Consider the following 16,608-nt stretch of genomic DNA (forward strand, 5'->3'; position numbering starts at 1 on the left):
AGGTTAGCGGATCAGAAAAGATAGCAGACTTGTGTCTCTAGTCCTAATGAAGGTATTAGGCAAGATTCATAGACACTTCAGAATGGTTCACTGCCCCTTTTTTATTGGGGCAGATCAGTTTGGAGACCACTTTTCACTCACTTTGGAGTAATATTTTTTTTTCTTTCAGTCATTTGAGAAAGACAGCTAGTCTGCTTCACCTGATCCATTCATGTTAGGTTAGACAGAAACTGGATTCATGTGCAGATTCAGCATTAAATAAATGGGGCATATCAAGTGTTGATGAAAGGAAAAGAAATACTGTCTTTCACTGAGGCCATGTCTACACTACCACTTATGTCAGCAAAACGTATGTCACTCAGGGGTGTGAAAAACACACCCCTGAGCGACATAAGTTACACCAGGATAAGTGGTAGTGTGCACAGTGCTATGTTGGTGGGAGAGCTTCTCTTGCCAACACGGCTTACCGCCACTGATTGGGGCTGGTTTAATTATGTCAACAAGAGAGTTCTCTCCCATTGGCATGGAGCAGCTACACAAGAGATCTTACAGCAGTGCAGCTGCATCGGGACAGCCATGCTGCTGTAAGTTCTCTCGTGTAGACCTAGCCTCAGGTCTTCAGAGACACTTCCTTCACCCTATAATTAGAAAACTCCTCCTGCTAAAGTAATCTGTTCTTTGTACAGCCAGATACTAACAATTTTGGAGACACAAATGAGTGAGCAGTTTAGAAATTCCAGGCTTAAAAAAACCCCCTAACATTTGCTAGCCAATTATATTGATTTTAAGACCAAATTCTGCTCTCAGTTACACAAGTGCAACTTCATTGACTTCTGCGGAGTTGGACTAATCTGACCTAGCATATAAGCATAGATTGGCTTTACATGAGTATGTCTAGAATTAACAAGATCCATCAAAGAGAGAAATGCCTTCAGTTTTCTATATTAAATAGCAGTTATAAAAACAAACTTTTAAAAGGTAGTGAGAGCATCAGAACTGGTAAAGCTATATGAAACCGCAGATGTGTAGCTCATAAATTTACCACATAAACCATAGTTAAAAGGGGGGGGGGGGCATAGAAAAGGGCTGCAGATTCCTTAAAATCTGTCTTCAAATTTCAATGACCATTCACTATAGATTTCTCTATGCCCAAAGCCACGAGCATATTAGGATTTGCTATCATTTAGTCGCATTATTTGCTTTTGATAAAAAGTTTATAAGTGCCTTTGCACGTTTCCCAGAAAATATAGCTGAAGGGAAGTTATAAACCAGTACAACAAGCTGTACAAAACAGACCACATTTTCCATATCATCACAAGAAGCATAGCAAGAAAAACACATGTTAGTAATTGGAAGTGCAGACCAGGACTCAGACCTGGAATACTTAAACGTCTTGCTTGTAGGTGGCATATCTTCAAAAGAAAAACTTATTTTTTAATTCCTACAGTGTTGAAAAAGGCAACAGACTGAGGCGTAGACTGCTTTTGCTAAAAGGTTAGGAACCAACTATCGCCAGAAGGGCGGTTTATCTTGTTATCCAGTTTTCATTTTTCCTGTGATGTCTGGTAGGATGTTGGCACAATAGCTTCTGGCTCAGGGGCCGGAGCACTATTCCAGCAAACTGCTCATTTAAATGTCTGACATGAACCCAACAAAGCAGGTTTTATAACAACACTGGTAGTGTCACAAAATAGCAAAGGGACATGTCATTTTCTTTTGGCAAAAATGATTTCAAAATAGAGACACCTGATATGGAACTGAAAACTGGTTATGTGTACTTTGAACTGTCACATCCAGTATCCAGAGTGTGTTTGCATGAGGATAGGTGAAAGTTTTTTGGGGGAAGGTTTAAATCACAATCTTGCAATCTCTGTAAGTATGAACACTTTCCAATTAGACCAGGGGTCGGCAACCTTTCAGAAGTGGTATGCCGAGTCTTCATTTATTCACTCTAATTTAAGGTTTCACGTGCCGGTAATACATTTTAACATTTTTAGAAGGTTTCTTATAAGTTTATAATATATAACTAAACTATTGTTGTATGTAAAGTAAATAAGGTTTTTAAAATGTTTAAGAAGCTTCATTTAAAATTAAATTAAAATGCAGAGCCCCCCCGGACTGGTGGCCAGGACCCAGGCAGTGTGAGTGCCACTGAAAATCAGCTCGCATGCCGCCTTCGGCACACATGCCATAGGTTGCCTACCCCTGAATTAGACTAAACTGAATTATTTGTTTTTGTTTTTAAATAAAATGATGTTCCCGTTTTTATTTAGTAAGTTAATATAGTTTTCTTTTTTAGGGTTTTAACACATACATTTCAGTGGTCTATCTAGATCAGTACTTGGATTGTAAAACCAGAAATCCTGATACAGCACCTGATACAGAGCTGATGAAAGAAAAGAGTTATCCTACCATGCAGCCAAAACTCCCAAGGACTTGCTGTACCATCTCACAAAGAAGTAGCTAGGCCCAGAAAAACCCCTGTAATTTGTGTTGAAGAAATCACCAAATCGATTACATTAATGTCGACACTGTGGAAATTAACTTTTTACTTCTATCGCAGTAGTGTGTAGACCTAATAACAGACTAGAATCCTATTGTTCTAGACCCTGTACAAACACAGAAAAGATTGCTCCAAATTATGTGGGGGTGGGAGGTTGAATGAAGTGTACGGAGTAGTTGAAGGTGAAGTCAGTGGAGTTGTCCCAGGGATGAACTTGACCCAAAGTATTTTCCTTTCACTATATTATGGCATCCAAATCCCTTCAAGGAGAAATCCCCAACTAAACCAATGGGTGATGCCCCACCTGGCTTTTATTTTTAATCTCTTGAATCCTCATTGAGACCCCCCACACACAACCTTTAATTTAAAAATACTTTTTTTGTTTTGTTTTGTTTTTTAATCACTACTTAATGGATTTGACTCTCTGCCTTTCCTCAAAATCTTTGGGGAAATCCTGTCTTAAAAATTATAATGTGTGGGTTTTTCCCCTCCTTTTTTTTGGTACTGTATGGCGAAGATAAAGGTGGCAACACCAGCTGAAGGGTTGACGTGAGCAAAAGAAAAAATTGTCCCATCTTTTTCCTTTTGAGCCTTTATTTTAGGATTGCTATGAACACAGAGTGAACTACTGGCAGCTGTGATTTTAAATAATACGCACAGAGCAAAGTGTTGGTATTACCATTTAGTGTGACTCACTAGCCTTTTGGAGTTTATTCAGGTTTCTGCTTCAGATGTCCATTCTCGTGACACATCTGCTACTGTCCACTGACTTGCATAGCACAACCAACAATAGCTTTGTACTGTAAATATCCAAGCAGTGACAGTTGTTAGGAAAAAAACAAGTGGTGAGAGCATGGGGTGATTTACCTTAGAGACTAGTTATCAGTAAAGTACTTATAAACAAAACATGAAAATGAGTATATCTTTTGTATTGCTGCCATAGGTGACTCTTGACAACTTAAAGATTTCTGGAGTCTTTTCAATGTGTGAAAAGAGATCCCAGCTGAATTACATATGCACAGAACATATAAACACAAACTCAATGGCCAGCTCTCCACTAAAATCTGGTTTATACTCTCAACCAGACCTCTTTAATCTAACTGTCTGATCTTGGGCAAGTAACCTGACCTCTCTATGTTTCATTTTCTCCATATGTAAAAAAAGTTATACTACTTACCTTTGTAAAGAACTTTAAGATCCTCAGATGAAAGGTGCAATATAAATGCAAAGAATTATTAATTATTATTCTTATTATTTCTTAAGCATATAAGGAAGGTTTTTCTTTCCTTTTTAGTTTCCTCTTAAATCTTCATGGACTTACCGTAAGCACATGCTTAAAGTTAAGCACATTCCTAAGTGTTTTGCTGACTCAACAGGTACCTAAGTACCCAAGCCATTCAGCAAATGTCTTCACATTTCATTATTGAAAATCTAGTATTTAAACTGTTTCTTTTAAAATCCATTCCATTTGTAAGTGGTTCTCACATCCCTCCACCTGACATAGATCAATGTAAATAGAATAGCTTTATTTTGAAAGCATTTAAGCAACTGCTGCTGCAGAATCTAACAATCTAATACATGCAATGGACTTGATCAGAGAGAGGAAAGGCTCAAGGCAGATTTCTTCTACCAGAACTTTGTACTATAGCTTTGAGATTGATAAAATGTAGTGGTGGTGAAGGCATGTTTTATAGCATGCTTGAATGGAAAAGTATTGGGGTGATATACTTTTCTGTCCTCCTCAATACCACAAAAGGGATTTGCCGTGGAGGTTCCAAAACAAAAAGCCTCTTGACAATGTCAGAACCTTATCTCAAGCAGTAACAATGCTGTTATTCCCTTGTTCCTGAGATTTCGGAAAGAAATAATAGACAGAGGAAACAGGGACTATACTATTTGGCCTGATGACAGGATCACTGATGTCCACAGTTACCTGCCCTCAAGCAAAAAGTACATTGGAAAATGCTAGTATAATAAACAGCCAGTTCCTTTTTTTTAAAGTTAGGAAATGACTTGCAATACTTACCCAGATTTGGCTGGGACATTGCCATTGACCTCTGCGGCACTGGTGTCGAAGTCGCTGCAGGATGATGGTTCATATGATTCAGTGGCTGATTCATGGTCTTTCGAGGGTCTTGCCATGTCGTAATTTTTTCAATATGACTGCAAAAGGGAAAGAAAGGGAGATCAATTTAAAAGGAAAACCTCAAGCATACTATGCAGATTGTCAGAACATAGTGCCATAAAAGGAATCAATTATTCCTCAGATCCTTCATTTATCCATTCTTCTCGATTCACCCCAATCCATTTATAAACACCTATAATGCTGTCCTTTACTTTTACTCTTGAATGAACTGCAGCCTTCCAAGTTTTCTATCTGCTGTGACACCACTTTGCTTACCTTTCCATATGGATCACCTTCACGAATTTGGACAAATGGTAGCACTCACAATGATGTCTTTGACAAATTAGATGTCTTCAGGTCACCAGGACCTGATAAAACCCAGCCTAGAATACTCAAGGAACTGACTGAGGAGATATCTGAGCCAATAGCAGTTATCTTCAAAAAGTCACAGAAGACGGGAGAAATTCCAGAGGACTGGAAAAGGGAAAATATAGTGCCAATCTATAAAAAGGGATATAACAACAACCCCGGGAAATACAGACTAGCCATCTTAACTTCAGTAACTGGAAAGATAATGGAGCAAATAATTAAGGAATCAATTTGCAAACACCTAGAAGATAATAAAGTGACGAATAACAGTCAGCATGGATTTGTCAAGAACAAATTGTGTCAAACCAACCTAATAGCTTTCTCTGACAGGACAACAAGCATTGTGGATGGGGGGAAGCGATAGATGTGGTATATCTTGATTTTAGTAAGACTTTTGATGCTGTCTCACATGACCTTCTCATAAACAAACTAGGGAAATATCTCATAGTAGCTCCATGTAGGTTGTAAGTGCATAACTGGTTGGAAAACTGTTCCCAAGAGTACTTATCAGTGGTTCACAGTCAAGCTGAAAGGGCATACTGAGTGGGGCCCCACAGGGATCAGTTCTGGTTCCAGTTCTGTTCGAGATCTTCATCAGTGATTTTAGATAATGGCATAGAGAGTACACTTATAAAGTTGGCGGACAATACCAAGCTGGGATGGGTTGCAAGTGCCTTGGAGTATAGGATTAAAATTCAAAATTATCTAGACAAACTGTAGAAATGGGTCTGAAGTAAATAGGATGAAATTTAATAAGGACAAATGCAAAGTACTCCACTTAGGAAGGAACAATCAGTTGCACACATACAACGTGGGAAACAACTGTCTAGGAATTGCAGAAAAAGATCTGGGGGATCACAGTGAATCACAAGCTAAACATGAGTCAACAATGTAACATTCTTGCAAAAAAAGCAAACATAATTTTGGGATGTATTAGCAAGAGTGTTGTAAGCAAGACACGATAAGTAACTCTTCCGCTCTACTCGGTGCTGATTAGGCCTCAACTGGAGTATTGAGTCCAGTTCTGGGCACCACATTTCAGGAAAGATGTGGACAAATTGGAGAAAGACCAGAGAAGAGCAACAAAAATGATTGAAGGTCCACTGCAATTTTCATAGAATCATAGAAATGTAGGGCTGGAAGGGATCTTGAAAGTCCAACCCCCTTGAGATAGGACCAAGAAAGCCTAGATCATCTCTGGAAGGTGTTTGTCCAACCTGCTCTTAAAACCCCCAACAATGAGGATTCCACAACCTCCCTTGGAAGCCTATTCCAGAGCTTAACTACCCTGATAGTTAGAAAAAGGTTTTCCTAATATCTAACCTAATTCTCCTTTTCTGCAGATTAAGCTCATTACTTCAGTGGACATGGAGAACAATTGATCACAGTCCTCCTTATAACAGTCTTTAACATACCTGAGGACTCATCAGTAAGTCACGGGTATTTTTAGTAAAAAAGTCATGGACAGGTCAAGGGCAATAAACAAAAAGTCACAGCCAGCGACCTGTCCATGACTTTTACTAAAAATACCCCTAACTAAAACTTAGGTGCTGGGGGAGGGGGCGCACTCCAGCAGACGCTGCTGCTCTGGGGTGGGTGCTCTGGTGGTCACTGTTGCTCCTAGGGGGTGGCCTGTGGCCCCACTGCCGTTCCTGGGGTGGGGCGGTCCATGGTCCCGCCGCCACTTCTCCGGCTGTAGGGAGGGAGGGGAGGAGGCCCTGAGGCACCGTTGCTACTCCTAGACCACTGCTCCCTGTGGCTGGCCCTAGGGACACCGGACCAGTGGCCAGTGTGGCTGCAGCTGCGGAAGTCATGGAGATTTCGGAAAGTCATGGAATCCCTGACTTCCGTGACCTCCGTGAAAGACTCGCAGCCTTACTCATCAGGTCCACCCTCAGTCTTCTTTTCTCAAGACTAAACATGCTCAGCTTTTTAACCTTTCCTCATAGGTCAGGTTTTCTAACCCTTTTATCATTTGCTTTGCTCTCCTCTGAACTCTCTCCAATTTATCCACATCTTTTCTAAAATGTGGCACCCAGAATTGGACACAGTATTCCAGCTGAGACCTCACCAGTGCCAACAGGACAGTTGCCTCCCGCGTCTTTCACACGACACTCCTGCTAATACACACCAGAATGATATTAGCCTTTTTTGCAACTGCATCACACAGTTGACTCATATTCAATTTGTGATCCACTATAACCCCCAGATCCTTTTCAGCAGAACAACCACTTAGCCAGTTATTTCCCATTTTGTAGTTGTGCACTTGATTTTTCCTTCCTACATATACTTGCACGTATCTTTATTTAATTTCATCTTGTCAATTTCAGACCAATTCTCGATTTGTCAAGGTCATTTTGAATTCTCATCCTGTCCTCCAAAGTGCTTGCCACCCCTCCCAGCTTGATGTCATCTGCAAATTTTAGAACCATACCCCACTCCATTATCCAAGTCATTAATGAAAATATTGAAAAATACCAGACCTAGGATTGACCCATGCAGGATACCGATATGCCCTTCCCAGTTTGACAGTGATTGACCATTGATAACTATTCTTTGAGTATTGTCATTCACCCACTTGTGCACCCATCTTATAGTAACTTGATCTAGACCACTTTCTTAGTTTGCTTATAAGAATGTCACGTGGGACTGTGTATAAAGCCTTACTAAAATCAAGATGTATCATGTCTATTGCTTACCTCCTACCCACTAGGCCAATAACCCTGTCAAAGAAGGAAATTAGATTGGTTTTGCATTACGTGTTCTTGCCAAATCCATGCTGGCTAATCCTTATAACTCTTTTATCCTCCAGGTGCTTACACACGGTCTGTTTAATAATTTGTTCCAGTATCTTTCCAGGTATTGAAGTTAGGCTGGTCTATAATTCTCTAGGTCCTCTTTGTTCCTGTTTTTAAGGACAGGAACTATGTTTGCCCTTCTCCAATCCTCTGGGAACTCACCCATCCTCTGTGAGCTCTTGGTTCCGAGACTGCTTCAGCTAGTTCCTTAACTACCCTAGGATGAATTTCATCAGGCCCCGATGACCTGAATATATCTAATTTATCTAAATATTCTTTAACCTGTTGTAACACTTTAGAGTGCTCTACAATCACTTCAGTCTGTGGCTTGAGTAGTAAATCCAGCATTCCAGCCCCACTCAAAATCCTTGTGGCTTGCCTCATTTCAGATCTTGACTGCATAGTCGGCGTAGATGTCTCAGAAGCAGTGGAGAAGAATGCCCTGACGCTGTTACTAACTATGAACTGGAAACACAGCAAACTGGTATCAGACTGCTATAGATTTGCTGTGTTCACAATTCACACACACACACCTATCTGTGTGTGTTTTTGCATATTTACGGGAAGGGGGGTTCCCCATGCCCTGTATACAGGACCCATCACTGGAATCTTCACTGGACTCTGTTCCGGACCAATTGTCACCACCTTCCTGTTATCACAGTCTCCACCCCTCATCCTAAGACTCCAGTTGCCTTTTCCTCTCTGGGAGCGCTGCAAATCAGGTTACAGCTGTCAAGCTATCTGGAGTGGCTCACAAACGCGACTGCCAACCTCAGGACAGACTGTTACAAACCAAGGCACAAATCCCAAACTGGGTGTGAGTTCTATACTTAGATTTCACCAAGTATCAGCTGTGAACTCCTCAAGAACTGTAACAGCCTTAACATGGAGTCACAGTCAGTCCCCTTGGTCTGGTCTATCTTGCCACCCAGGCAAGCTTGTTTTTGTGATAGATGGCCCCTTGCACTAAAAATCACATCATCATTCAGGTTACTTCCAGTTCCAAAGGACCAGACACCTACCCTGGGTCAATTGTATGTGAGATCACAACAGCCTACTGTGATGTTACCATCCCACTCCTCCAAAAGCTCTAAAGTCAGGTTTGGATATTGCAAGAAATAATATAAGCCCCAAGCAGAAAAAATCCTTAACAAAATGAACAAGTAGTTTTGAGGCTGTCTTTATACCTCTGATAATTGTTTGCTTGTTTGTTTTTACTTTTCATTTCACATTTAACCTACTCCCTCCAAGTCTCCACAACTGTAGATCACACACCTGAGTCACTTCCTTTCAAGCCTCGCCTTAATACTTTCTCCTTAGCTGATCATAGGCTATAGCAATACACCTCACTCATGTTTCCCATCCCCCATTATTTCATCCTTCCATCTTGCCCTCCATGCAAGCCTTTACCACTATTAACATTTCAGCTTTTTTCATGTATTCTACTTCACTTTCCCTTTCTGTCAGTATAAGAATCATTGTAGTCGGTTCTGTGAAATGATCTCTTTCAAGTCTACCTCCAACTCTAAAGTGTTATAAATGGTTTGTATGAAAGTTGCAGTTATAAAAATAAATTTGGCAATGTTCTCTAGTACAGTAGATCGCAAACTTTTTTACTGGTGACCCCTTTCACACAGCAAGCCATTTAGTGCGACCCCCCTAATAAATTAAACACACTTTTTAATATATTTAACACCATTATAAATGCTGGAGGCAAAGCGGGGTTTGGGGTGGAGGCTGACAGCTCGTGACCCCCCATGTAATAACCTCGCGACCCCCTGAGGGGTCCTGACCCCCAGTTTGAGAACCCCTTCTCTAGTGTATAGTCCAATTTACTTTTAAATAGGGTGGGGGGTAATTATAGCAACTGTCAATTCTATTTAAAGGCCCACCATTCTGTTTGAACTGGCACACTAAATTCAAGTAAAAAGATTAAATTTAATCAGGGTTGTGCATTTGGGATTTCTAACAAACATATAGGGGGAAAATGTACTGCCCAAGTAGGGATAAGCACGTATTAAAACATAATCTTTAGAAATTACTGAAATACTATCTTAATTAATCTTATGTCAGAATAGATTCTTCACTTTCAAGTTATTTTACAATCCTTTAAAATGTAGTCAAGATAAAAAAATTAAGCCAGATTAAATTTTCCTTCTAAGTGATTTTCAAAGGCAGATACAGCTTTACAAACTGGAAGCATACATTCCTTTAGAAGAACTTGATGCACAAGTTAAAGTATTTATAAAGCCAGTTGTATTAGGTAACCCATAACTTGTCAGAACGTGCCTGTGACTCTTACTACAAAACAGAAACCTTAAACTGCAACTACCAATTATGTACAATAGGAAGGGCTCTTAACAAAAAGAAAAACACACAGAATACTAAAATACCCAGCTTTAAAATCCTCCTCTCTTATCAAAGTTCCTTTCAGCATTAGCATTCTTGCATTTCAATGATTTCCTGCAAGCAACAGGCATTAATAGACTAAGAAACATGATTACTTTTTTCTCATTCAGTCCAGAAGCAGTGATCACATACAGGGGTTGCATTACTTGAGTCAGTATTGAAGATATTAATGATATTTGCAAGTTATATGTTTATTTTACTTCTTTTGATTCATGTGTATAACAAAGGTACCTGTCCCAAGCTCTTAGTAATTCGTACATACTTTAAAAACATCATTATATAAACAATACATGACTATTAAATAAGCCAGCAATTTCTACCCACCCGACACAGGAAAATCAGCAAGAAGAAATAAAGTCAAACCCAAACTGTACTCCACTTCATCCATAAATACCAGGCCTCATCATGCCCCTCCTATTCTCAAAGCTTGGATAAATAGACTGGCCTTGCAGAGTGCCCTGGACTATTTCAGACCTTACGTGTGGGGACCAAGCTTCAATGTTAGGGCACTTTAGAATGAGGTAAATATATTTTTTAGTTTAACAAAACAATGGAATTGAAACTCTTAGTTTTTATTAATACATCTATCCTAGTACTATCTGTGATATACTATAAATGCCACAGTCAAGTGATAGCTGTTCTTTTGGAAACATTTGTCACATTTGTCTGTCAGAGCACTTGATTTCTGATCACCAAATTAGGATGAAATGAGTTGCAGTTCTGTAAAAGAGGTTTTTCCCCCCCTCTTTGTATCATGAGCCAATTCTCCGCCCATTTCACGCAATTTAAAATATGCCCTCTGAAGATGCCCTGCCTACAAGGGATTACAAGGAACAGCTCTGCCATTTGCTTCCTGTGAACTTTGTGCCTTTTCTTAGCTATTAGAACAGTCAGGATTAAAACAGCACAAAACATGAAGAAACCAAACAACATCTGATATAAATAAACAAAGAATCATTTTCTTTTTAAGTTAAGACATTTTTAGAAAGTATTATTGCAATCTTACACAAAAATCAGCACAATCTGCACATTTTGTCTTTATTAACTATAAGTTAAAGATGTAAAACAAATGTAATCAAACAAGCCATGTCACTGCAATAAAACCCTTCTCAGATAAAAAGACTTACAAAAACTGATGATAAAAATGTTCTGCAAATTGCCATGCAAAGCAGCTAGTCACAAAACTGTAGCTGCAACTAATATTGGTATTGTTCAAAAACTTTATCCTGTTTACATGAACAACAATAATCTGTGCCTTAATTATACATGTGAAAAGTAAAGCAATGATAGCCATGTGACAAGGCTTCTGAACATCCCAAAGAATTGAGAAATTGATCCAAAAATGTAGTGATCACAGATCTAAAACTATCCAGCTGCATGACCCCCCCTCCCTTACCCCCTCCCCCAGGAATGCTCTATGTAAATTTGAAATGTTCTCAATAGCCTTAGCCAAAAGCCACAAGTGCCCTGAATTGCCCATGTTGATGCCAATCTAGCAGTGTACAAACATATCTACTCCATTCAAAAACTTGAAGAGAGAGTTCTAATATAGGGGCTGAAGTATGGCGTTCATATTGTGATTCTCAAGATCAAGGAATTGTTGATCACTACTGGAACTTTTAACTAAGTCCACTAGACAGGTTTTTATCCCATTATTCAAGGAAAAGACTGTGATTGACCGACACTGTTTATTTAACATTACTAGATGTGAAGAGTTATTGTTAGTAAAAAGAAAATTAGTACCAGTACAGGTTTAAAACTAACACCAACTCTAAAAATTAGATTCCAACTCTAAAGGATCTTGCAAAAAAAAAAAAAAATTATATGGCATTTAGAGAGGTAGCAGGAAGTACGAAAAGAGGAAGATGGTTCATTTTCCACTCACATCCAATGCTGTTTTTTAAAATAAACAATAAATCACAGCTCTCTAGATAGTTTTTGTTAACCTTTTGGAGACCAAACTAAGCCCTTGCAAAAGCATGTATATCCCCCCCATTCCATTGAAATCAATGGATTTATACCAGGGTAACTGAAATCAGAATTTGGCCCAATGTCTTGTTACCTGGACCAGAAAGGTCTAGGTTGGACACTGAAAAAGCTGCATGGGGTGAGCCTTATACCAATCCCATGACCTGTTGGTTATCAGAACTGACAAGTTTCAATTCACAGCAATCTCTTTTATGCTAAAGGCTGATGAGCAAGACATGGAACTTCGTGAGTGGGTTTCAAACTTTCGAATGCAGAACATCTGGGTAGCTCCTTGTGTTCAGTCTAAAGTTCAAACACTCCTTTAGGGGAGAATCCAGGCAACGCATGAAATTCCAGTATCAGAACCAATTAAGACAGTGGTTCTCAAAGTCGCTTGTTCAGGGAAAGCCACTGGCGGGCCGGGCCAGTTTGTTTACCTGCCACGTCTGCAGGTTCGGCCAATCGCGGCTCCCAGGCCAATGGGGGATGCGGGAAGCAGCGTGGGCTGATGGATGTGCTGACCAGCCTTCCTGCAGCTCCCATTGGCCTGGAGCAGTGAACCGCAGCCAATGGGAGCCAGGATCGGCTGAACCTGCGGACACGGCAGGTAAACAAACCGGCCCGGCTCGCATGGGGCTTTCCCTGAACAAGCGGCGGATCAACTTTGAGAACCACTGAATTAAGATACATTACCAGCACAGAGTAGCAGCCGTGTTAGTCTGTATCCGCAAAAAGAAGAACAGGAGTACTTGTGGCACCTTAGAGACTAACAAATTTATTAGAGCATAAGTGGGCTGTAGTCCACGAAAGCTTATGCTCTAATAAATTTGTTAGTCTCTAAGGTGCCACAAGTACTCCTGTTCTTCTTATTACCAGCACAGAATCACAGACACTGAAAGAGACATGGCTCTTATGCAGAACACTATTATAAAAGTATAACAACATGCATTAAGTTTGGTGGCCAACCTGAATTCAGCAGGGCTGTGCAAGGGTAACTAAGGGTTGAGTTTAGCATTATTTGTGGAACTGTATTGCTTAAAAGTATTTGTGGAACTGTATTGCTTAAAAGTATTTGTGGAACTGTATTGCTTAAAAGTATGATGCTGGTCCAGTGCTTGAAGTAAAAAAAAAGAGTAAACTGTTTCACTAATACTAGTGAAATGTCTTTGTAACGAAGACTCATTTAAGTATTCAGCTCAAGTCTGTGTATTTCTATGCAAAATGGAGAGAATCACTATGCAAAGGACTCTCCAAACACCCTTACTGAGGGTTTATATGAGCCCAGCTGCTCCCTGTTTTATTTCTAGAACTACCAATCCCACAAGGCAAGATTTTTACAAAAATCAGAGAGAGAGAGAGAGAGAGAGAGAGAGAGAGAGAGAGAGAGAGAGAGAGAGAGAGAGAGAGAGAGAGAGAGCAAAGCTTCAGACAAAACCAAGTAATATAAATCACAAATCATCCCTTCAGTGTTAAGAGGACAATACTGCAATGCAGTTTTACTCTGTTACGTGGAAAAGACAAACTACTCTGAAGACGGACAGCAAAGTTTTAACTGCTCATACCATTTGATTCTTATGGCTTCACTGGCTAAAGGCTAAGTATGTATTTATCTTGCAGTATTAAAGTCAGCATTAGGTCTGAGCCTGGGTGACAATGTGTAAAAGCCCCTTGACAACAGAGCCTTCTCTAAGGCCTTGTTTACGTGGGAAAGTTTTACCAGTTAAACCAATATGGTTATACAGATATAGCACCTGTGCAGACACTTATACTGGAATATAACTATATTGGTTTAAATTGAGACCTTAAGTTATAACGTAAAACTTCTTTCTGGTAGACAAAGCTTAAGAGTTAAGACTTGTTTCAGCAGTGTAATTGTAGCCATGTCAGTCCCAGGATGTTAGAGAGACAAGGTGGGTGAAGTAATATCTTTCATTGGACCCACTTCTGTTGGTGAGAGAGACAAGCCACTCAAAAGCTTGTCTCTCTCACCAGTAGAAGTTATTTCTATTTCTAAATTACTGTGAGGCACTCACATATTACAGTGATGCGGGCCATATAAGTAGACAGAAAAGACAAAATGCAAGGGTAGGATTTTCAAAAATGCTCAGCTGTGGGCTAACACTCCTCTCCCTGACATCAAAGGGAGCTTTACCATTCATGACTTCAAACATGAGCTCTATGCCCATGAACTCTGGGGTCTTAGTGGCTGTCCCATCTTTGTAACATGGTAAAGCAAAAGTCCTTATCTATTTTTAATAAGATTTTTATGATTCTGTTCCATCTCTAACTCCTAGTGCTTTGTGACAAGTTTCCTATCTGAATGTGGGCTTCCCACTTTAAAATGTTAAAGTTCTTTAGAATTTTGAACTAATTCATGTATCATATTTTCAAACTGTTAGGCTCTAATCCCTGACTTCCACTGCTGCCTTGCCAAGAGGGATCAGTTAGTTTAAATTAGTAAGCAGTAGCATGAAAAGTCTGTTAGTCCTCCTTTTGCCATTGCCCACTCTAATGATAAATTGACCTCACTGGTTTCTATTTCATGGATTTTTCCCCCCAGCCCCATGAGATTCAAACCTAGTCATCTAAAAAGATGAAGGGGAGAGGAGGAGGATGAACTAATCTGAAATCTATTATTTTGCAAGTGTGCTGTCACATAAAATAATACAAGTTTACAATTTGGCTATCACTATAGTAATTGTATGGGCTTCTTTACCAAAGGTTTGTCACAGGGACGAAAAGAGTGGATTTTGTGACTGAGCCACATCAAAGTAAATCTGCTTTAAGGCAAGCGAGAAGCTGATGACTCATCAACATCAACAACCCACATGTTCTGACTCATTTACTGCTCTTCACAGGGTGACAGCTCACATTGTGCTAGAGAACAGTCATCCACTTCCGGCTATACAACCATTATTAAACATTGGGAAATCTGTTTACATCTCTGTAAGCAGAGCCAAGTCATTGCCCAACTTTTTTTTCCTTTCTGTTCCCTGAAAGAAAGGAAGAGGGGGGAAAGACGCTTTTTCTCAATTCAGAGTAATTGCAAGTGCTTTAGTATTGTACCATGTGGTGGGCAGAGTTTTATATAAATGGATAGTTTTTTGTTTTGTTTTTTAATTTAAAAAGCTGACCTCGGGCCACAACACTGTGGTCTAGTGATCTCATTCACTGAGCTACACTGCAATTTCTGGTAAAATTACAGCCAGATCCAAGCCGCACAAAAGTTCAATGACCCTTAGTATGAAGGATCCAGTAATGAAAGAGTAACTGTACATCAGGGAGTTAGAGTGTAATGGAACTGCCTTCAATATGTTAGTGTTTCAGGAGCTTATTTTAGAAAACAATCTATTTGCACAGAACAGACATATGGCAAATCTCTGCACTAAGAGCTTCCATTTACTGCCTAGCCAGTGACCTCCAACGTGCTCGGAAATAAACCTCTCTTTCATGCAATAAGGTACCAGCTCCATCCTCCCCAGAGCGATAGCTGCTACTTTTGGCAGATTGTTATGAATTATACATTTTAATCACCATTTTCCCTCTCTCTAAGTGACATTGTTTTAAGTAACTGTTAATGTCAGAAGCAAGCTGACCAAATATTCTCTCAAGATCAAGGTGGGACACACCTCACATTCAGAAGGCCTGCATTCAATCAAGGCTCTCGCTTTGCATGACCAAAGTATATGCATATGAACAGCAGAAATCAAGTACTAATTTAAATGTTCTTCACCCTAGTTATTGTCTAAACCTAAGCTGTAGGCCTGATCCTGTGAGGCGCTAATATTGAGAGTGTTCAGATTCTTGAGTGTTATAAGGGGTTAAGCTTCAACAGAGCATTTAAAGTTGCCTAAATGTCCTGCAGGACACTCCCCAGTGCCACACTTCTTGTGAATTCTCACAGACTCTGTCACACTCAGGACTGACTAGGGAATTTTAGGAAAAAATTCCCATCAGTAACAATGGGAACGGGAAGCCTATATAAAGATAAAGCACCAGCAGCTTTCGATATTTCTACCACAGCAGTTAAACCTGTCCAGTAGGGTTCCCACTGGTATCACTGGTATGGCTGAACCTGAGGTAGCACTAGTGGGATTTGTTTCCTAAAATCCCAGTATAGACTTGGCCTCAGAGATGGGAACTAGTTGCAGGGACAGAGACAGAATATAGCCAGGATAGAATTAAACTGCACTGTGTTTAATTTATAACTTATTTCTTGTTGTTAGTGAAGTAAATTATTCCCAAACTTGTCTCAGTTATCATTTAACTACACTGCACCTGATTCTCAGGTACAATACAATCCCCTTTTATACTGCTTTGACGACATCAAGCAGCCCTAAAATTTGCACCCACTCTAAGGTTAGGGTTGCCAACTTTCTAATTGCACAAAACCTAACACTCTTGCCACACCCCCGTCATGCCCCTTCCCCGGGTGC

The 16,608-nt window shown here is 39.9% G+C and overlaps 1 protein-coding gene across 1 annotated transcript in view; it reads right to left on the reverse strand.

The window, feature by feature from the left end:
* WWTR1 (WW domain containing transcription regulator 1) overlaps positions 1-16,608 on the reverse strand; it is a 122,871-nt gene that overhangs the window by 48,557 nt on the left and 57,706 nt on the right. The window contains exon 2 of the mRNA XM_054038779.1: positions 4,530-4,666. Coding sequence (XP_053894754.1) covers positions 4,530-4,666 — 137 coding nt within the window. The remainder of the gene's footprint in view (positions 1-4,529; positions 4,667-16,608) is intronic.

This window comes from Malaclemys terrapin, chromosome 9, assembly GCF_027887155.1.
Source record: "Malaclemys terrapin pileata isolate rMalTer1 chromosome 9, rMalTer1.hap1, whole genome shotgun sequence".
NCBI classification, from domain to species: domain Eukaryota; kingdom Metazoa; phylum Chordata; order Testudines; family Emydidae; genus Malaclemys; species Malaclemys terrapin.